We start from the raw sequence: 22583 nt of genomic DNA on the forward strand, positions 1-22583 counted from the left end.
ACCTTGAAGTACAGTGTCCTACAACCATAAATAGAGTAACCCTTTTAATGCACTGCCAGAGGTTTGCTATTAGATTCCACACACAATATGTAAATGCAAGTATAAATGTGTATATAGGGATGCCATTAAAATCAATATTTAAATTTTTATTTATCAATAAACACCTATTTACTGATGACAACACAACAGAGGGGCAGATTTACAGTCACACCATGTAGCGTGCGTCCCACACGTGATTCACCGAGTCACAACACTGATAAATACAATTTCAAAATGCACAACTTCCGGTTGGCCCTTCAAAGTAAAGCCGTTTTAAGTTTTTTTAACCGTGTTTAAAAAATTAATTTGTCCTCATTCATATAAACGTATCCTAAATGCCAATATCAGTACGAGTGCTGCACATAGTCAGCCTTACGTCCAGATGTTTTAAATCCTTCTTGTAAATAGAGCTTCCGGTTTTCTTTGCGCTTGCGTGGTCTTGCTAGCTTTACAGCCTTTGCAGCTAGGATCAATTTGAAAGAGCCAGAGGACTGTCTGTAAGTGTCATTCATTCTAACATCTGTTTGCTGTTTATTTTAAATGACACAACGTAATGAAAACAGTTCAACGAGATATAATAAGGATCTATGTACGCTCTAACGCGTTTGCTTTCTTTTTTTTTCTGAATGTTTGACTTGCTTGCATCCGTAAACTAGCAGCTAGCTTAGCTAGCTTAGCTAATGTTAGCTTGTTTGGCTAGCTGAGAGGAGAGCGTGTGTTTTGCGGTCGTTTTGACAGCTCGGCGGAAATGGAGAAATTCTGTCTTGTCTTGTTTAGATTATATTTTGTTTAGCGGCATGTTGTTAACAGCATTATAGTCCACATTGACAATAAAACGCAAAGTTGTAAATATTAAGGTTATCCGGACAGAAGCGTATAAAAATGAAACATTTTGGGGTCGAGGGGTGTGACGCCGAACTCCGTTGGAAAATTGTAAAAATCTAAAGTTGAGTTGCTACCGCTTAAACATTCCTCCTTAAAATGATTTGAACGAAGTCTATATATGTAGTATTAGGACAACTCTGCGATTCGGTTCAATTTCGGTTCGTTAAAAATAACGAAATACAGGAGTATGATGAATATTTAACAGCTGTAGCTGTGCATGATAAATATCTGACTACACACAGGGTGTTGAAGAAGACGGGAGAAAAGGGCAGGTTTCACAGCCTTTCTTTGTTTTTATCATGTGTACTTTACAGATTAAAAAAATGCACGTGAAAGAAATGAGTTTTTGCAAACAATAATCATACAAATTAATCTGTAATCTGTCAGTTTTTAGTCAAAAACACTGAGATCTGGACAGTGATCATCAGAGGATGGACGTAGGTGAACATGGCGTGTGCAAGTATTACTCCCTGTAGTTAAATTTAGATTAAAAGATTAGATTAGATTAGAATTTTTGATTTTATTCCAACAACTGACACATAGAATGCAACATTGCAAATGTAAGTGTGATCAGTATTAATTCACACTCTTAGATATTTAATGGATGTATTTACTTCTGGAATGATCTGAAGACAATTTAGAAAATGTAACTCTAGTTTGCTGATATTTGTACAAATTCCAGAAACCACATTAAAACATATTTATTAAATAAGATTCAGGATCAGACCGGGTCGCCAGAGTGGAGATAGAATTTAGTTTTGCAGAATCCGTGACCACATTATGAAGTTGTTTTTTTGACACTAAGTTCTTTTAAGTAAGTATATTTCTGCTCATTACACAGACCTTCTAAATGACATGAAAGTGACGTTGCTGCTTGAAATGCTGAACCTTTCTTCCCCCTTTTACCTGTCTGTCAGAGGTTTTGAACTCGGATGTAAACACACACAGACAAAAGAAAAAAAAAATCAGAGCCGGGACTGGAGAAGATTTGTGTCTTATTGTCACGATTCTTCCATGATGGATGTTGGAGTGTCCAAGTCCCATGTGTTTCTGAACTACAGCCCCAGAGCCCTCTTCTCCCAGTGAGACACGCATCTGCATGGTGGTGCCGTGTGCTCCTTGGACCTGCGTGGTCCTAATCTCCTTCACCGTTGGTTTACCTCCAGTGCACTCGATTTATTTCCGTTTATGAGTGGTAGTAGTTGCATGGAAAAGCTTCAGAAAGAATTGGATGCAAATATTCATCAGTTAATGGAATGGCTGGAGGTTGGCCAACTACAGTAAATGGTTTTCGGTGTGTGCAGCTGCTTTCAGTGCATTACACCTTGCTGTTATTGTCAAGGCTGCTGCGGGTTTGGCTTCATATAAAGTGCAGTGCTGCGTGTATGTGAATGTACATTATATGAACTAAATGTTTAATCATTTAGGGGACAGAATGTGTGTTTGCTTGTGCACGTTTTTTATGCAGGCTAATGGTTTTGGCAAGAGATGTAGTCTGAGAAAGTAAAAGACTACATTGGAATATTTTCCTGCAGTGGTTCTCAAAGTGGGCTGAGGGGACCTCCAGGAGGTCTTTGACCCAAAACAGCTACCACTATAATTTAGTTACACAGTTAAGCATCACTATACTAACTGCCATCATGACAAGATGGTGGCTTGACCTCAAATTGTCACTTATGTGAAGCTGCTGCCAAGCTTACCTCATCTCTCCACAGAGACGTCCTTATCAATGAGGGGTCTGTAATGCGACAGTTTTTGAGAACACCTGATCTGTTGTGTTCAGGCTGGCTAATGCTTGAATTTTTGTGCTGCATGACCGCAAGCCAACAAAAAACAAAAAACGCTGAGGTGTGTACTTGACACCAGCGAATGCATTCTACATTGCAGTGAAGGTGAACGCAGTTGTTGTAACATCATTTCATACATGGGCGCCGATGTACTGATGCTAAACAGTACATGGATGGAACAGATGAGATCAGCAGACAGAAACATGTGTGTCATGTCTGCGTTTAAGGTGGAGCATCCCGCTGGGTGCACGGCGCGTCATGGATGCAGTGAAGGAGGGTCATAAGAGCAGCCTGAGCTCGGGCAAACTCATGGCTCTGGCTGCAGGTCTGTCTGTCGGAGCCACAGTGGGCTACATCGTCTATCGTCACATAAACAGCACCAGCAGCAGTGAGTACCTGCCGTGCCGCAGCTCCAAACCCATTTAGTGTAAAAATTACACGAATACAAGTCATCTGATGTCCATTAACAGGTCAGGGGCCCAGCACTGAGGTGTCCAAGATGACTCTTCCTGTAGACGTCTATAGAAACATGTCCAGATGTCATGCCAAGCTTTTGGACATGGTAGGTACTTCAGCATGTCTGTCCCCATCTGTCACCTTTATTTTTAGCTACATTCTATTTCCATTGCAACAAAGAACCAATGACCTGATGAGTGGTCACTCTAATGTTATTACCATGAATATGATTTGATGTTGTTTTTGTAGTACCACACAGAAACCCCTGAATGCTTCATTATTGTCAGTGTTATCTATGGATTCATATTTCTGCATGAAACTGATAGTATTAACTAAACTAAATAGCAGTGAGTACCATGGAAAATCAAAAGCAGGTCTTAAAGTGTGTGTATTTCTGAAATCAAGCCAGTCATTATTCTCCTGTGTGTCGCTCTCTTTCAGGTGACCCAGAAGTCTGGAGCTCAGGTGAGGGTTTTGGCAGACCCGGAGGAACCTGGATCTAAGACGGCTGTGTCCTTCCTGCTGCAGGGCTCTGAGGAGCAGGTCCTGCTGGCCCGCTGTGTCCTAGAGAACCTGGTTATAGAATGTGAACCTGTATCAGAGGTGTTAGAGGTTCCCCAGACCTCCTTTGGACGTATAATAGGTAAAATGATTTCCCTGACATACATGTTATTGTGTTTCTCTCCACTACAAACATGGAAATCCAACAAAAAAGTTTTAATAAATTGGTTTCCAGGTCGGGGTGGAGAAAATGTAAAACTGATTAGGAGGACCACTGGGGCCAAAGTGGACTGTCAAAAAGAGAAGTCCCATGGTCCGGGAGCGACGGGTAGTGTGACAATAACAGGGACCAGACAGGATGTGAAACAGGCCAAGGTAAAGAAGGATGGCACATGTGCTCAGTCCTCTACGTGAGCACTTTACTGACAATATATATTCCTTCTTCTTCTGTGATCTGCAGGAGATGATTCTAGATAAAGTCCAAGAGGACACAATGGTGAGGTCAAAGATCTCACAGTCATCTGCTCAGCGGCAGAAACGTGGCCACACTGCCGTGAACCAGAAGCCAGATGACACCAAGACTGAACCACCACAAGGCTTGAATAACAACGGCCCCTTCTCCCAGACAGAGAAGAATGGAGTTGTCCACATCAATGGCACCACAGGAAAAGCAGAGAATATATTTGATAAGATTGAGGAGCTGAAAAGCATGACAGACAGCGAGGAGGTGGAGGAGAGCCTCTCCACAGACTCACTCTCAGATGTGTCCAAGTTTGAAAGTTCGTTTCCTGTTACTTTAGAAAAATCACTTCAACCACTCACTTGCAGTCACTCTTAAGATATTTCATTTTTGTGTTCAGTTCCTAGCCCGGACCTGAGCTTCCAGCCTGACGAACACCTTGAAGTTTATGTGTCTGCATCAGAAAACCCAAACCACTTCTGGATTCAAATCCTGGGGGTTCGTTCCCTTCAGCTGGACAAGCTGACAGAGGAGATGAACCGTTTCTACAGCAGCGGGGACCCCACGGTAAGGACATATCCTGCTGCCTTTGTCTTTGAGACATATCCATGGTGGAGGGAGAGATCATATGGCTCTAAGTGTTTCTGCGGGTCTGTAGGAGCAGCGGGTCGAGACCATCGTGGTGGGGGATATTGTAGCAGCTCCATACAGAGACCATGTCTCGTGGAACAGGGCGAGAGTGCTGGGAGTCCTGGGCTCTGGACTGGTGGACCTCTACTATGTAGACTATGGAGACAACGGGGAGCTGCCAAGAGAAAGCCTCTGCCGAATGAGGTATGAGAGCTGAGCTTGAAAGGTGTCGACCGCGACAGAAACAACATTAAATCTTTATTATAAATGTATATGATAAAGATCCATAGAGCAGTGAAATGGAAGGATGTCATTGATCGTTCCTCACTGCACAGAAAGATCAATGAGAATTCAAACTCTTTTCACTTCCTCCTTCTGAAGACAAACACAGCTCTTGCTATGAGAGATCTGTAGTGTGGTTTGTGATGAATGTTTCTGGTGGAGCGCTAAAGTCTGTAATCTACACTTGACTGAAGTTAGCCTATGCTAAGCTCTATATTTGCCTCATTAACATTTCAGGAGTGACTTCCTCAGTTTACCATTCCAAGCTATTGAGTGCAACTTGGCAGGAGTGAGGCCCAAAGGTAAACTTCACCACACAGGCAGTGAAAGTCTCAGTTGATTACTAGGGATGCACCGAAACCAATATTTTTGGCCGAAACCGAAAACCGGAAATGAGGAATCCAAGGCCGAAAACTGAAACACCGAAACAAACCTATTATGCCAGTTATTAGTACCATTGCATTTATGCAACTGTGTACTAACCTCACTAAAATCAAAGCATTGCAAATGCACAACTTAATATTAATATTTCAAAGATATGCACACATAAGATATTTTATGTTATATATATATATATATATATATATATATATATATATATATATATATATATAACATAAAATATCTTATGTGTGCATCTTATTTAAATAGGGCCAGTGCATAAATAAACATTTTGTCAAATTAAAAAAATGTCCAGCAGAAAAATAAATCTAATGTCATATATAGTATATATATATATAGTAAATATATATAGTAAATCAGAACAGAACAGCCTGTCTATGATTTTTTGAGGCACTCTACTGCAGGATCTGACTGAACACATCAGCTGTGCGCTTCTCTGTCTCCAAGCGGGTTCTACGCATCCACGCAGCCTGGATCATTTCTCGTGCGCGCTGCATTATTTTTTATTACACATCCAAGTATGATCTTTATAACGCGGATCAATACCGTAGATCTCAGTGAAACATGTGCTGACGGACTACGAGTGCACTGTTTTCACTCCGTGGTCCGTTTCAACCTCTTTGCTTAGAGCTTAGTGCTGCGTTTAAAAGAATAACGTCAGCTGTAGATGCATCAGAGGAGCTGATCTCTGTAGTTAGCTGCTCAAATGGGGCAAGAAAAGACACCGAAAACATGCTGGAGCATCCAGACAAGCCAGTGCTGGTTGCGACATCACAGCATCCTGTTTCGGCTGAGTTGTTTCGGTGAAAAAAGTGTTTCGATGGCCGAAAATTCGGTGCATCCCTATTGATTACGGTTGATTTTGCATGTTTCATGTTTTAACTGTGCTGCTGCTGCTGCTCTTCAGGAGAACTGTGGACTGAGGCCGCCCTAGATGAGTTTGAACGGCTGACACATTGTGCCTTGTGGAGACCTCTTCAGGCCAAACTCTGCAGCTACTCTCACTCTGACATCTCCTCCTGGCCCAGTGTCAAGCTCTTTGACAACAGTGAGGGCAAGGTCAGACTGCTTTTTAATTTGGGGCGGCTGTGGCTCAGGTGGTAAGAGCGGTTGCCCACTAATCACAGGGTTGGCGGCTTGATCCCTCACCCTAGCTGCATGCCAATGTGTCCCTGGGCAAGACGCTTAACCCCAAGTTGCTCACAAGCGCTTTGAGTACTTTTTTTGTCTGGATGTCTGTGGTTTGTCTCTCACCCTCTTTCCTCTCCATCTCAGACTGTGGATATCGGCGAGGAGCTCATACGGTTGGGACATGCTGTCAGCTTCCAGGAAGTAATGAACGGGAAAACTGAAGGTGACAATCTGGGCTGTCTGCAGAGGATGTTGGTGAGTGTTTAGTAAAAGAAGAGAGACTTGACTTCGCATCGACACCTGTGGTTACTTTCATTTTTTTGTCTTTCTGCAGGATGATGTAATAGGAGCGTCATCAGAGCTCAGTCTGTCCTGTATCAGTTTATCAGGTGAGTACACTGGTATATTAAGAAGGCCCTTTTTACCACAAAGTGAAGACTTGTGCCATCCTCTCTGTGTTCTGTTCTAAAAGACAGTCCCTCCTCTGCATTCACAACTCAGTGATTCACATTGTTGAGTCATGCTTAGCCTACACCATCAGGTGTCCCAGTTCTCTGTGCCAACTTTACACTTCACAACTTCACTTTCCCTCCTCCTCTGCATCCTGTTGGGTGAGTTTGTAGCACAGTGGGGGATCAAACCAGTGATGAGATGACTGGAGACCACATGCTGGCTTTTACTCCTCGACTTTAGAAATGAATCACAACAGAGTGGAGAAAAGCTGCTCACCAGCTCAACGCCCTGGTCTCATGTAGCAAGTTTAATCTTTACAAAGTGCAGCAGAAATAAAACTCTCTCTTCACTCAGAGTACTTCCACACAATGTAATAATTTTATCAAATGGGCTCAATCTGAGTCTTCACAGTTTGCACACAGATCCTTGACCTTGCAAACAATCCTAGAACTTAACAAAAATTTGTATTACACTTTATCAAGTTGGATAATCGGCAGACCCAGTTGTTCTCACTGGTGCTGTAATGATTGTGTTTCTTTTTCAGAAGCTGCCTCCATCTCAGGAAGCGTTGATGATGCTGTAGAGGATGAGCTGATATGAGGTGAATCTAAATGTTAGGCAGAGAAATGTCTCTGTGATATGAATGACCTTCTCACCTTCTCCTGTTTCCCAGCACTGACCATCCACTCCTCTGCATCGGTCCAAGTAAGATGAAGCGGAGCTCTCTTTGTCTGACCCCAAGCTCAACCACATAAATCCTCATCGTGAAGCCTTACCTACAGTTCTCGCAACAGTTCTTCCAGGCATATTCACTTTATTGTTGTTACATCAGTCATGAACTCCTTGTGTTTTGCCTTTGTTTGTTGTGCCCAATGCTGCTTTGCTTAAATATGTTGTTACTATATTTTGTCAAAGAGAGTGCCAGTGTTATTGTTGAAAAGCACTGTGATAGAAGTCCAGAGCGCAGCTGGTTTGTGGCTACTAATGGCTTTATATATATATATTTTTGTTTTCCTCTCCATTGTACGTATATTCAAATTTAATTGCCTGTACATTGGGCTTCACCTACAAATATTTTTTTGGAAATGAATGTGGTTCTCAGATTGAGTTCATTGTGAAAAGGTGAAATCTACTGCATCATAAATGAAGGAGGTTTATTAGAATGCAATATATTATAATAAAGGATTTATTTTATTTCACAAGTTTGTCTTGTTTGCTTCATACTACAGTATAGATGCATATTTTGGAATAAAAGTGAATGATCTTCCGGTTTTTACCAGGAAATTCTCTAACGTTAAATCTGCAACTTGTATTATTTTCACATAATAGTGTTGATGTGGACAAGTTTTACTCTGCTGGTAATGACGAGGCCATTCATTCATTTCCTTCGCACAGTCCACTGTTTTGTTTCTGTATCGGTCGATGACCTCCATTCCGGATTGACCAATCACACGAAAGTAGGTTACGCTCGCACATGCGCAGAAAAGCAGAGTAATTTGTTGATATCCTGCTTGGTAGTATTCATTTTAGACCTTAGTGCTTCAAAGCCAAATTTATCCCCAGCGTAGGGGGTTTTATTTGCGTTGGGCAGCACAGTTAACTAGAACGTTATCTATATGAAGGGCTGATGGAAGACACAAGGGATTTGGTGAGTGAGTTTGAAACATTTTAGGGCCGCAAAGCCTCCGACTCCAGAGGATTTGCTTTGGGCTAGCGCTCCTCCTTTGTTATTATCTTTTTATGGTAGCTAGCTAGTGCTTTCGCAAGATTAAAATATAACACAGCTCCCCCAAACACAATGGTAAAAATAAAAGAACCTAACGTGTATTTTAACTACGCATATGTAGTTTTGACTTTGCACCGCAAATGAAAATATTGACGCTTTTGTCAATAAAAACATTTCCGCTAGCTAGCAGCGGTAGCGCTAGTTAGCATCAGAAGCTATTTCTGATAAGGCCGCCTCATATTTTAGCTTATGTACTAGTTAGCTGTTCTATTTCAGTCGCATAAAATTCAGCGAGAAATAATGTTGCTAACAGATACACTGTTTGTTTTCCTTCAGGATTCTTACATGCAAAATAATTAATGTAAGCGCAGCCAGTTTACATTTCACCTGTGATGCTGGGAAGAGGAAGTAGTAAAAGCCTTGACAGCAGTAAACATTTAACATTGTTCCGGATGCTGTATATTAATTAAGCTAGACCTGCCGATTTTTTTAGATCTTCAAACCAATATTTATATTCAAATGTAGCTTTTCTGAATGTGTTTTAAGACTAATTTCCATTTTGCGTCCACTGCTAAGTGTCCAGATCGGATTCTGAAGCAGATTACAACGCGACATCAAAACCGAAACTAATGTTATTAACAGAATTTAATAGAGCTGAAATAAATTAATTACTTTAATGAATGAATAAGAATAATTAAACAGAAATTGTGTGCAAGATTTTGCAAGAGATCCTTGAATTATTGATTTTCATGGGGTGTAAAAATGCAGCAATTTTATTTTTTTTGTCTCTGCAAATCCATGCTGGTGTCTTCATATATATATATATATATATATATATATATATATATATATATATATATATATATATATGTGATGGAAAACACTTTTAATATTAGTATTTTATTTGCTCATCCTGTTTTTGTCATTTCTGTGCCTCTGAAGGCTGAACGCACCCCACGTTCAGAGCGTAAGCGGAGAGACTCGTTCGGGATGTTTGATGGCTATGACAGCTGCAGCGAGGAGTCCACCAGCAGCTCCAGCTCAGAGGACAGTGAGGATGAGGTGGTGCCTTCCATCCCCGCCAGCCTGCCCATCATCAAAAACAATGGTCAAGTCTACACATACCCTGATGGCAAGGCTGGAATGGGTCAGTGAATGAAAATTTGTTTTAAATTTTCAAAGGCTTGTTGAAGTGTGATGATTGTAATAGATTTTTGTTTTGTGGTGTTTTCTTCACAGCCACCTGTGAGATGTGTGGGATGGTTGGAGTGCGAGATGCTTTTTACTCTAAGACTAAGCGTTTCTGCAGTGTGTCCTGCTCCAGGAGTTATTCCTCAAATTCTAAAAAAGCTAGCATTCTGGCAAGACTCCAGGTGAAGACATTACAAGCATACTAGCAGCTTATCCACAATTAATGTGTAGTCGTATTAATATCAATGTCTGCTTTGGTTTTTAAAGGGCAAACCACCAACAAAAAAGGCAAAAGTCTTACAGAAACAGCCTCTCATGGCAAAGCTGGCAGCTTATGCCCAGTACCAAGCAAGTCAACAGAACCAGGCCAAATCAAAAGCTGGTAGGTCTAAAGACAGCAGCCATGATGAGTAATGGGTTAACAATACCGCTCTGTTTACATGGTTTATTGTTTTTCTTCAGTGGTCCCTCCAGAGAGCTTTGACTGGGGGCGGTATATTTGTAGCAATAACACGGTCGGAGCTCCGGTCAGTTGTTTCAAACATGTAAGTAAAGCTTCTACACAGTGACTGTTGATTTAGATGCTTTCATGGCTGGAAAACCGTCACTGCTTCCTCTGTTTCTCAGGCCCCTATGGGGACATGCTGGGGAGACATCGAGGAAGGTGTGAGGATTGAAGTGCCCAACTCTGATACCAGCCTCTCCACTAAGGTGTACTGGATAGCAGAAATTATAAAGCTAGCAGGTAAGACTGCATTTATATTAGAAAAATGAGAAAAGTCATATGGTTTCTGTATAAAAATGCATTCTGAAATGAATACTATTAGGCTTTTAAGTGGGTGTTGATTTCCTGGCAGTCATGTGTAACTTCATTGCTGGATCTAGCAAAAGTTCTACACATGACTGCTCTGCCTGATCCTGTATCCTTCCACAGTTTATTAGTTTGATTGCCATTGCTAGGCCATCAAACTATTGTTCTCCACCCTCTTTCTTCTTTTTTATTCTTCCGTAAGTTTTTTGGCACAGCGTATCTTCAGCATACATTGACCGATTTCAGCCATTCAACTATCAAAATGTTCATCTCATAGAGGACATTCGGGGTCAACTTCAAGTTATTTTCAAAATATTATAATTTTTAAAATATTAAGCAATTTCGGTGTCATTTTTAACATGGGAGTCTATGAGAGAGCCCTTCAACGAGGGTCATCTGCCAAATGTATCTCCTCCTACAAATTTCAAGCTACAGACTACAGACCAGTTTAGTCTTAAAACGCTCATTAGATGCTGCTCTATCAAACCTGTATTCAGACTTTTCTAATTCCGAATCGTTTCCGCACACCAGGCTCTCAAAGTTGGAGTGGTTTTTGAGGTCTCCTCTGCTGTTACCATGGTGACAGGCTGACACACAGAGGCATACAAAGCTCTGAATTGCTCAGATTCTCCAGCAATTCAGAGCAATCCTTCACATCAGCGTTCAAAGCAATGCTTCAGCTGCAGCAATCAAACTTGCATTTTCTTCAGGAAATGCCCTTTTCTAGTTATTTAATATTCCTTTTCCTCCCAGTGTGTGCTGTGTAACAAACCTGTTGTACATCAGATAAAAGAGACACAGCAGGGAGTTACTTTTATCAGCAAAATCAGCCCAAAATCAACATTTATACCTACACAAGTACACACGTTAAAGACTAAGACTAAAAGAAAGTTACAGGACCAGTCTCTTCATCTGTATTTTCTGTCTTTCTGCAGGGTTTAAGGCTCTCCTGCGGTATGAGGGCTTTGACAATGACATCAGTAAAGACTTCTGGTGTAATCTCTGCATCCCAGAGGTGCACCCGGTGGGATGGTGTGCTTCTAATAGCAAACCCCTTGTACCTCCAAAAAGTAGGTGTTATGCCTGATGCAGTCAAAGATTTGTCTTTGAAGCTGCTGGTGTTCTTTGATGTCGGTGGTAATTATTCTGTAATCTCTCCACAGGCATACAGCATAAGTACTCTAACTGGAAAGCCTTTCTTGTGAAGCGTCTCACTGGAGCTAAAACACTGCCACCTGACTTTAATTCCAAGGTGAGGTGCATCTCACTGCTTTGTCCAGCCTTGTGAAGTATTTATTTTAAATATTAATCTTTCAAAAAAAAACTTTTTTTTTCTCATAGGTACACGAGAACATGCAGTTCCCCTTTAAGAAGCAGATGCGGGTAGAGGTAGTGGATAAGAACTACCTGTGCCGGACACGGGTGGCACTGGTGGAGCAGGTAATCGGAGGTCGCCTCAGGCTGGTCTATGAGGAAAGCCAGGACGGGTCAGATGACTTCTGGTGCCACATGTTTAGTCCCCTCATTCATAATATAGGCTGGTCACGAAGCATCGGACACCGCTTCAAACGTTCCGGTAGGTATACCTGTGTTTAGGTTCTCTCTGCTTCTTGTCATGATTATGAAGTTTCCATTAAGCGTGCAGGACTTTACATTGCAGTAAAGCATGCTGTTACAAATATGCACTTGAAGCACTGAGTGTCTGTCATATGCAGCATCTTGCTGTCTGTGCACTCTATCACAGATGAATGCTTAAAACCTTGTGACAGAGGTACAGTTTGGTTCATTTTTGGGGCAGCAGAATATTAGGAGTTAAACACAGTTAATGGCAGATGCGGTGTGCATGATGATGATGATGATGGAGTAACCTGCTTCTGTTTCTGAGCTGAGCTCTCTCTTTTTCTGCAGGTGAATTTAAACATTTATTTTTTTTTAAGTGCAACCCAAAGCCCAGCTCGTCCTCAGATGTAGTTTCATACTTCCTTTGATGTCATACTCAGGGATTTTTTTTGTAGCATCATTTCCTCAGGCGGACACCTCATTTTTATTTGCCATTTTCCAGATATTACAAAGAAAACTGAAGGTCAGGTTGATGCTCCTGCACAGTACTTCCAGAAGGTAAAAAAAAATCTGATTTTTCTCTTCAGGTTGTTGTTCGGACAACAATGTGAATTAAATTAATTCAAGTTGTTAACAGAGCTAATGATCAGAGTCTCTCTTATTTCTCATTTTGGTAGCCTGTAGCATTGAAGAATGAATGTTTTGGCATTCATCAGCTGCTGTGTGGTGCTTTCATTGTTATGTGTGTGTGTTTCAGGTAAGAGATGTGGACCAGAATGCGGATTGGTTCAGAGAGGGAATGAAGCTAGAATCCATCGACCCCCTCAACCTCTCAGCTATATGTGTAGCCACTGTAAGAAAGGTGGGTCTGTTTCTGATGCTACAATGGCGTCAAAGCGATGACATGCTGTGTATCTAAAAGATGAAATAATTTTCTTGCTGTCTAGGTGTTGGCAGACGGGTACCTCATGATTGGGATCGACGGGTCGGAGGCAGTGGATGGATCAGACTGGTTCTGCTACCACAGCACCTCACCCTCCATCTTTCCTGTAGGCTTCTGTGAAATCAACAGCATTGAACTCACGCCCCCTAGAGGTACTTCACTTCAGAGATCGATCAGTCTTTTCTTCACACGGCCTAAGTGAATGTCTGAATATGGTTTTTCTGACGTTTTGATCAAAACTCTGATCGTATTCCCCAGGGTACACTAAACTGCCATTTAAATGGTTTGACTACCTCAGAGAAACAGGTTCATCTGCTGCTCCTGTCAAGCTCTTTAACAAGGTAGACTTCTTTCCCCTGGGATATTTTCTCACTTTCTATTTCTGGAGATGATCATTGTGTTGTTGTTTTTTTTTTAACCCTCTGCTGTCCTTTCTGCCTTCCAGGAGGTTCCCAATCACGGTTTCCGGCAAGGCATGAAGCTGGAGGCTGTGGATCTGATGGAGCCGCGGCTGGTGTGTGTTGCCACGGTGACTAGGATTGTGCACCGGCTACTGAGGATCCACTTCGACGGCTGGGAGGATGAATATGACCAGTGGGTGGATTGCGAGTCACCTGACCTCTACCCTGTGGGTTGGTGTCAGCTGACTGGGTACCAGCTCCAACCCCCAGCCTCACAGAGTAAGAACACAAGTCAGTTTGTGTTGTTTCTTTACACACTAGGGCTGCAACGATTAGTCGAGTACTCGAGTAATATTCGAGGACAAAATGCATCGACAACTAATTTAGTATTCGATGACTCGTTAGTGACGTCACTGAGAATGATTCTCTCGTGGTGCAGCGGGATGATCAGCATTTTGGGCACAAGAGGCCCTGGGTTCGAAACGTGGGTCCGCTGTGCGGACACACACAGTTTTGGCGCCGGGTATGGAGGCGGTCGCGGACTGAAGCAATGACGCTGCAGCCATATCTATGGGAAAACTATGACATTCACGCATGATCCGAGTACTCGAAAGTACTCAAAAATAATCGGCGAGGATCCTATCTTAGAGGAGATACAGTCGGAACAAGAAATGAAGAACCAACATGATGCTCCTGACCAGGGCATTAGCAGTTCTCCTGCTAATAAAGTTACAGCTGCATCCCTGCAAGAAGATGGGCTATAAAAGAACACCTTTATGTCAAAGGCAGGGCGATAAATTACTATAACAACCCTTAACAGCTTTAGGAGATTAAATGGCGCCAACCCCTGGGCGCTGTTGGTTTCATGGCTTTAAGTCTTATACACAAAAACACTGATGAGGAAAGGTTACAAGAGATCAGCAGTGTTGATTTGACAAGTGAGAGGCGACCCTTTAATTAAGCCACAGGGATGAACGTCTTCATTGTGCTCTCACAAACAGCTGGTCAGGTATCATGACATCTGGCTGTAATTGTTCTGTCGACAGCAGCACTTGAATAAGTGTATTCATATGTGCCAATTACTATTAAATTGATCGTTTTTTATGCATATATTTACAGTTAAAATTATGGATAGGGTTTCATTGTATATAAGGATCATCTGATCTGTATGGATCCAATACGAATTCCCATATTTATGACTTCTACTTTACTATGTGTTGTCAGTAAGTGTCTCACGGTTCGCTGTCTATTTTCAGGCAACAGAGAAATGCCCCAGTCGGTGCCCAAGCAGAAGAAAAAGGCCCAACAGTACAAAGGCCAAAAGAAAAGTGAGTTCTCCATCCTCCACGCACAGCCGTGATTCTCTCTGCTCCTTCCTTCCACCTTCTCCTTTTTTTTCTCTTCCTGGCTTCACCTGTGGTGAAAACTTTTCTCTTTGCTCTCTGATCGGTCACTTGCTCGGTGTGTCCGGAACATTCTCATCGGACCCTTTGTGTGTCACATTGCAGGGTGTCGTGCCAAAAAAATCAAAATGAGAAAGTAGCGTCATTTCCCTTCGTTTTAAAGTGGGATCGTTTTAAACCGTAGCCTGCACACGTGGGACAATGCACTGTTTGTTTCAGAGTTTGAGATACCTCAGGCATTGGAGAGCGGAAGGCTTGGTGTTCATAAAAGCAGATGCTAATGCTAAGTTGTTAGAGTTTTTTATGGAAGTCACTGGCTGCCAATATTAAAACGAAATCTAAATAAAATGCTTTTTGTGTGCACCACAGACACAATTACAACAGCAGAACTTGAACCTTTAAATGTCAAGATCATCTGTATAGATTTGAAAACCTTTACACACTGGGTTTGATGTGTTAGCCTTGACAGTCAGCTGTGTGTCTGCTGTGGACACCACCATTACAACTGCAGTGTGCATGAGAGGTGCACAAACACACTGCCCCACTGACTGCAGTGCTCACAGTAAACACAGCTCTTAATCAGTTTATTCTCAAGTTACCAGTACCAATTACAATGTTCAAATTGATGTGATATACTTTCCAATTTTTTTCTCAATCTTAATCATGGGCACTTAATGAAAAGTGAAAATGAAATCAGGACTTCATTTAAATGCTGGCAGCCACAGACTTCTGCACAGTTGATACGCTGCTGTAGCTTTGATTTGGTAGTTAACAGTGCATCTGCTTACTTGAGTCTGGCAGTCTGAGGACAGTTTACCAGGGGCTTATTCAGATGGGCATAACAATGGAAGTGACAACAATGTGAAGTTCCAAAAAAAAAAAAAATCACCCTAAGCTCTGACCTTTTTAACTTTTCTTCCTAATACTCAATCTGATCACTAAGAACATGCTCCAGTTTGACTTGAACCCCTTTGTGTAATGAGCCCCTGGTAGCTTACTCGAGTCTGGCTTGGTGTTTAGAGAGGAAGATTCCGGTTGGTCGACGGCCCTTCAGTCAGGCAGGCAGGAGGAGGAGCAGCTTCTCAGGGGACGAAGAGCAGAGTCCGCCCCCTTACCCTGCCCAGGGGCCTGCTCGGCCCCGGCCCCGAACCCACCTCCACCAAACCCACAAATCAGGTAACGTCACACTAACGCCTAAAAAAAAAAAAAAAAAAAAAAAAGCAACAACCCAGCACTGCCCCCCTGAGGCTTGATGGCAGGAGACAGACCTCTGACTCACAGGACCTCACTGTGGAGCTGCTGATGCTGCATGTTCTGCTGTTTGTATATGTTCATTATCATCGTTCTCATCATGTCAGTGAAGGTCTACAGTGGAAGTGCACTCCTCATTTAATTCACAGGGATTCTAGTGTTGGTATTGTCTTCAAATTGAAGCAACCACAGAGCATGTTTGTTTCATCCGCTATGATTTTAAAGTGGTTCTCTTCATGCTCGCCGTGCATGTGGAGTTCATATTAACAGCTGGAATAAAGACGCCCTCCTTTTGTGTTTGTGCATGAACACAAGTGGCTCAGCTGTTCTCTCTCTTATCTGTCTCTGTCCCCATCTGTAGAGTCTCTCCTGCGAATGAAGGAGGAGACAGCCGAGGTGGACGAGTTCACTTTCTCACAGGGCACCTCAGACCAGGAGAGCAACGGCTCGGGCAGCTACTACATCAAACAGGAGCCCTGAGGGTCCCAAGGTCATTGACGGCAGAGATCAGAAACATGGAGAGTCTAAACAAGCCTCGGATTACACTTGCAGACCAACGCCACAGGGAGACGCCCGTGGAGACGGTGATGACGAGGAGAAGGGGGTAGATTTTTGTGCTTCTGAAAGGGAACATCCCACAAAACCTTGTAGCTGCGTGTGTGTGTGTGCGCACATAATCAAGGAAAGCCTGTATGATGGAGGGGTTGTGAAGCACCCAGAGTCGGGCCTGGGTCACAGATGTTTGGGCATTCTCTTTTTCTACCACCCTGGTCTCTCTCTCTCTCTCTCTCTCTCTTCTCCTCTCTGATCTGAAATATTTGGATGGCTTGAACAAAAGGAAAGTCCTGCAAAGTCAGCCCAATCCTGCCTCTGCCACAAATCTGGGCCGCACACAGAGACCTGTAGAAACTGTGAGAACCAATAAATGAGCCAGGTCTTTACTTCTTTTTTTTTTTTTTTTTTTTTTTTTTAGTTGTTTTGGTTTGTTTTCAGCCACTGAATGGCCTGAGGAGCAGGAAGGCTGGCAGAAAGAGGAGCAGAGTTGTGTATATTCTGATTTTTTTTTTTCTTCTTCTGAACAATATTGCCAGGTGGAATTCTTTTACTTTGTTTATAGTACTTGAAGTTTTTCCTTTTTTCTTTTTTTTTGTAATGATTTTTGGGGTTGTTTTTGTCTTAATGTACTTATTTTTGCATTTATATTTTTTGGTGGCCGTGTGGAAAACATAATGTGCATTGTTTTATAAAGTGATTATATTCATATAGTATGTGGAGACCTATTCGGATATATTAATAAGTTTGTTTCTTAGGATATTGGCCAGATGTTTTCCACAGCTGCATTTATTCCTGATTCAGCCATTACAGAACAAAACTGCTGGGCCGGCACTAAAACAGTTTCACAGGGTGTTTAAAGTATACGACGCTGACTGGTTGCTGATAGATTTTCTGATTTCATCTCTGGTGCAGCTTTATACTCATCCTGCATTTTTTTTTACTTACTCACATGCACATTCCATTTTGCTTTTGCTAACACTGTACATCTTAACATCATGCAGCTAAATCATCAGGTTTTTCTGGTTTGGATCCACATTCTGAGCCCACAAACTGTGGCTTTTACCAAACCTTTTCCTTCACAGTCCAGCTGGTAACCTGCTGCTAGGTTACCACAGACTACATTAGCCAGGATAAGCTTAATAACACAGAGAGCACATATCTAATGAGGGTGGTTTATTGTGGAGGTTTAGGGACCTAATACAGTAACCAGAGATGCCACAACACACAAAAACAACATCCTGAATTATAAACTAGCAGAATGAATTCTTGTTTTTGTGCTGTAATGTCGAACAGGAATGATGAAGCTCTGGAAATGATTGGTTTTTTTTCCATTTAGAAGAACTCATGCACAGTGTGACTGTAAGTGAGCAGCAGGGTATATTGTATAAAAGAAAAAACCTTACTGGTATGATAGGGTGCACTCTGACACATTATTCCCACTGTCCAACCCTACAGTGTGTGCTTTGACCTTTGACCTTTGGATACAGCTGCTGTCAGGGGGGGAGGAACTTCAGTTCTTGATCTGACAGTCGGACATCACGACTCCTTTAGACGCGGCTGTTTCTGCCTGCTGTAATTATAACCAGAGGAGGATGAACACATACACACTCACGTCTATCTGGCACTCCTCTTTGTTTATACGGAGTCTGCTCAGTGTTAAATTATAGCCGATTAATACATTTATTAAAAAAAAAATTACATTTAAACGACGCAGGAAAAACACAATTAAGACTTAAGATGTACAGATTCATATTTTTATTTCCTAATTGTTCTAGCTGTAAAGTGTCTCTAAGTAACACAAGTGGAAGAGTAGAATTTTATGTCGATGAAAACAAGGTGAAGGCAACAGGCCCGCCAACTAACCAACTGACCAATCAGATGTCTTTATTGGTAATGTAATGGAGTGCAACAGGAATGATGTGCGGATGTAGGCTAACATGCTAGTTAGCATCTCATGGGTTCCCTCAGCAAAAAAACAATGGGATATTTTCCATTAATACTTTGAATATTGATAAAAAAATAAATTCATTTGTATATTTAGGTTTTTCTAAGCTAATCATCAGATTTATTGATTTTATTTGGAGGTCACCAGCAAGTTTACCACAATAGCATCCTCTCACAGACGCTTTGATAACCGATTCCTGCGGCACTCTTATCTAATGCTAGGAGAGCACTCTGCTTACACATCTTTAAATGCAAACATAACTTCAGTCCATGTATCATTTTGAATTAATGTGTTATAAAGAGAATATAGTTAAAGTACTGCAAACTTGGCACACTTGAGCCTCCGTACGGTCAGCATGTGTAGCATCAAACTCCAGCTCCTGTCATTGTAAAACCAGAAGCTGGACTCCAACCTATCTTCTGATCCAGCAATTTATTATATTTTGTGTGTGTCTAAAAAGCAAGTTTGTATATTTTATTTGGGTAATATGCAAAAAATATTGTTTTTTATTTTTGTGTGTGCTTAGGTTGTTCTCATGTCAGAGCCATATGTATGCAAGCTAGTTTATGATTCACCTGAGCCACAGAATGACAGGTTTGCTGTTTAATGATACATAAACAATGCACTGCTTTTTCAATAGTCTCTGAGGGCAGCATTCACATAAGACAATAGGATCTAAAAGTGGCATAAATACATATATTCTATAGATATACATATATATATTCGTCATGACTATGATGGTATGAAGTAGAAATCTCATTAGTCAGAAATGATAAGGCTCTTTCTTTCATTCTTCTTAGAGCTAGATATTTGCAGCTGTTTTATCTACTACCTCCTGATGCTAGCCGAGTTTAGCTAAAATAACAGTTTGAACTATATGGCCGTGTGTTAGCATTATGCAAATAAATATTGATTACCTAAAAAAAAACAAAAACGATCCACTTGAAGACTAGACACCAAACATGGAAGAATTTTATCACAGCACATGAGGTAGTCTTCTAATTTGAATGTTATGCAATAATAATAGATCCCATATTATTTTGCTATGTTGAATAAAAAAAAAAAACATTTTTATAGCACCCGCAAATATCATGATCACTACATGAATATAATTAACATATGAGATAATTTAACAAAATGGTATTCTATAACTGTGATTTTCTTTTTGTGAGCAAGGGTTCATATAGAGTACTCACTGTATGGCCAAAGGCTGTATCGAATGCAGAGCAAAATCAAAACTTCTCAGTGACCATAAAAAGATCCATTATTTCTCTCTCTCTCTCTCTCTCTCTACCAGTAAGGTTCATGATCCAATTCTCAGGAAGTTTGTGTTTCTTTGTTTTTTAAAATTTAAAATTTTTTTTAAAAATTTTTTGTTTTTTTTTTCCTCTCAAGGTTGCAGTTAGTCTGAATCCGCTGGGTATGAAAAGCTCAAACGCATCTTCATGTGCATTTTTATTGTATGGAGTTAAAGAAGTGCCATAATAACCAGGCTTTTGTTTGTTTTGTTTGTTTTGTTTGTTTTGTTTAGCAGCGAACAACGTACTTTTTAAGAGGTATGTCGGCTCAAGTGGTGTTTTTTTTTTAACGTATAAGACTTTGTAAGAACTAAAAACTCCGTATTTAAATAATCATATTTTTCATTATGCTTTTTTAAAAAAAAAATGATTTTTTTACAAAAATTCAATTCATAGATTTTTTTTTTTTTAGTAAATCTTTGTAATTCAGTTAATGATCAAACCTGGTTATTGTGGCACTGCTTTTCCTGTATATTCAAACACAGAGGTCTTATATCTAATATCATTTTGTGCATTTTTTTTGTTTGTAATCTGTCTTCATGGTCATAGTGACACAACACATGGATGTTTGCATTTTTTTCCTTCGTGTTTTTCGTAGCTTTTCTCTCTCTTCTTAACGGGCTGTGTGTGATTTTTGTCTCGCTTTCAGACGTTCTTCTGCTCTGATCGGACACAGTAAGCTTCTAAACGAGCAATAAACGACTCACAATCATTTCACACACAGGCAAGATTCAGAGAGGTTTATTTTCCTCTTAACGATGGAGGGGGAGAAAGAAGCATTAAAGTAAACTTCATAACAAAACTGCATTAATATCTTAGTACAAAAAAAATAAATAAAATAAAAGACTGTTCTATGGATTAACTGCTGCTACCCTCCTCTAGAATAACCTGAAATAATCAAATGCACAATCAAACACTGTTTTGGATATTCAGTTCTTCACTTTTCCTTGTAAATATTCTCTGTTCTTGTTTCACCCTGATCCCCCCCTCAAAGCTCCATCCACGGTAGCTGTGTATTTAAAGTGTTTGGGTGTCAGTAGCTGGAGGTGGAAGTTGATTTGGATGCACTGATCAACCAAATGCATGTAACAGAACACTTTGTGCCGATGTCGTGCTGAGCTTGTTTCTTTGTTGTGTTTGTTTTTGTTTTGCTTTCGTAATCGTGCTTTCGGTTGTTTCTCAAGTCTGTCTTGTCTGTTTTTCCTCTTTCACTGTAATCTGGAAAGTATGGAAGAAAAGTAATGCCCAGAGAATTTTAAAATTTCGATTTTTTTTTTATTTTGTTTTTGACCAATTTTACGTGAATCTGAGTGTATCTTGATTATTTTGATGTTCTTTTTTAACTGTATACACTCCTAAAAACGCACATTTAATGATTGACATTATTTTTATTTTATCATTTAAAATTAGGCCTAGAAATTCATGTAGTTTTACTAACATTTTTACCTAATGTATTATTTAATATTTTGAGTTTGAAAAAACCATAATCTGTGACTTTGGAATTGATTGATATGATTCTCTTTTCTTGGCACTGATGGGCTTCCATAGATTCTTCCTGACATGCACGGTGATGAGGAGCACGCTGGAGTTTTTTTTTGTTTTTGTTTGTGTTTATTTTTCTTGGATACTAACACGGGTCTTTTGTATGTGATTACCCCCCCCCCTTCCCCTTCCTATATTAAACCATTATATCGTGGTGCTATATATATTTGATAAAGATGACTTAATGTATTGGGATTATTATTGTCTGAAAATAATTGTGAGGGTTATGGTGCAAAATTTATTTTGGATACAAATGAGAAAAAAAAAATCTGTTAATAGTTATAAATCTATTGATATTAACACTGACCCCTTGAGGTACATTATTAGATGAAAGTTTGTACATCTTTTTTGATAGTGTATACGTTTTCCTTTCATATGGTCGATTTGTGCTGTGATGAAGCTTTGATAGACTTTGTAAATAAAGCCAAAATGTTTGGATCATCATACTGGTTGTTATGGGCGGCTTCTTTGTTTACAAGCGTTGCAGAAATGTCTCCGCATGGCTGTGAAAGTTTATCTGGTGATTTTTGTAAGACCTGACTTTTACACTGAATAAAATGGCTGATGAGTATTTAAAAAAAAAGTTTGTTTACACTGTGTTCTAAATTATTACGCAAGTGGCAAATCATTTGGTTTTTAGTTTTTTTTTTAATGTGTCTCCTGACTTCTAACTGGGCTCAGTCTCAGCCAGGTTTGTTGATTACAGTTCTGTTTACTGATGAATGCTGTGCTACTTTAGATGGATGAAGGTCTGCATGCTTGATAAATGGCCACCATGTTCCTACCAGAGTGCTATGTGGGTGAGGAGAAGGCAGACTGTTTTGTGGCTGGAGGAGTGGAAAATGAGACAGCGGTGAGGTCCATGTAGGGTCCCTGAAGGTGTCCAAATGATCTCTGCAAAATATGTGGCGTTCATGACTGACATTTCCAA

At 40.7% G+C, this 22583-nt stretch overlaps 2 protein-coding genes across 6 annotated transcripts; both read left to right on the plus strand.

Annotated features, from left to right (window-relative positions):
- Positions 1-485: 485 nt before the first annotated feature.
- Positions 486-8225, plus strand: tdrkh (tudor and KH domain containing). 2 transcript variants are annotated; one of them, XM_028408205.1, is made up of 15 exons: positions 510-536; positions 1842-2006; positions 2939-3099; positions 3182-3273; positions 3609-3810; positions 3904-4043; positions 4129-4447; positions 4529-4695; positions 4787-4962; positions 5278-5342; positions 6350-6501; positions 6718-6828; positions 6908-6962; positions 7571-7627; positions 7700-8225. In XM_028408205.1, the coding sequence occupies exons 2-14, from the start codon at positions 1939-1941 to the stop codon at positions 7624-7626; spliced, it is 1764 nt and encodes a 587-aa protein (XP_028264006.1). In that variant the 5' UTR covers positions 510-536; positions 1842-1938; the 3' UTR covers position 7627; positions 7700-8225. The 2 variants fall into 2 exon arrangements, with proteins under 2 accessions (XP_028264007.1, XP_028264006.1); XM_028408206.1 differs by lacking the exon at positions 1842-2006 and having other exon boundaries at positions 486-536.
- Positions 8226-8525: 300 nt separating this feature from the next.
- mbtd1 (mbt domain containing 1) lies at positions 8526-22235 on the plus strand. Of its 4 annotated transcripts, none has more exons than XM_028408194.1 (17): positions 8526-8674; positions 9695-9899; positions 9992-10125; positions 10211-10325; positions 10406-10488; positions 10571-10688; positions 11690-11824; positions 11918-12006; positions 12096-12330; positions 12817-12872; positions 13072-13176; positions 13262-13409; positions 13516-13598; positions 13703-13949; positions 14915-14986; positions 16082-16237; positions 16674-22235. In XM_028408194.1, the coding sequence occupies exons 1-17, from the start codon at positions 8654-8656 to the stop codon at positions 16790-16792; spliced, it is 2121 nt and encodes a 706-aa protein (XP_028263995.1). In that variant the 5' UTR covers positions 8526-8653; the 3' UTR covers positions 16793-22235. The 4 variants fall into 4 exon arrangements, with proteins under 4 accessions (XP_028263995.1, XP_028263996.1, XP_028263997.1 ...); XM_028408195.1 differs by having other exon boundaries at positions 13703-13937; XM_028408196.1 differs by lacking the exon at positions 16082-16237.
- The last annotated feature ends 348 nt before the right edge of the window (positions 22236-22583 follow it).

The sequence above is a fragment of the Parambassis ranga genome, chromosome 6 (genome assembly GCF_900634625.1).
Source record: "Parambassis ranga chromosome 6, fParRan2.1, whole genome shotgun sequence".
NCBI classification, from domain to species: domain Eukaryota; kingdom Metazoa; phylum Chordata; class Actinopteri; family Ambassidae; genus Parambassis; species Parambassis ranga.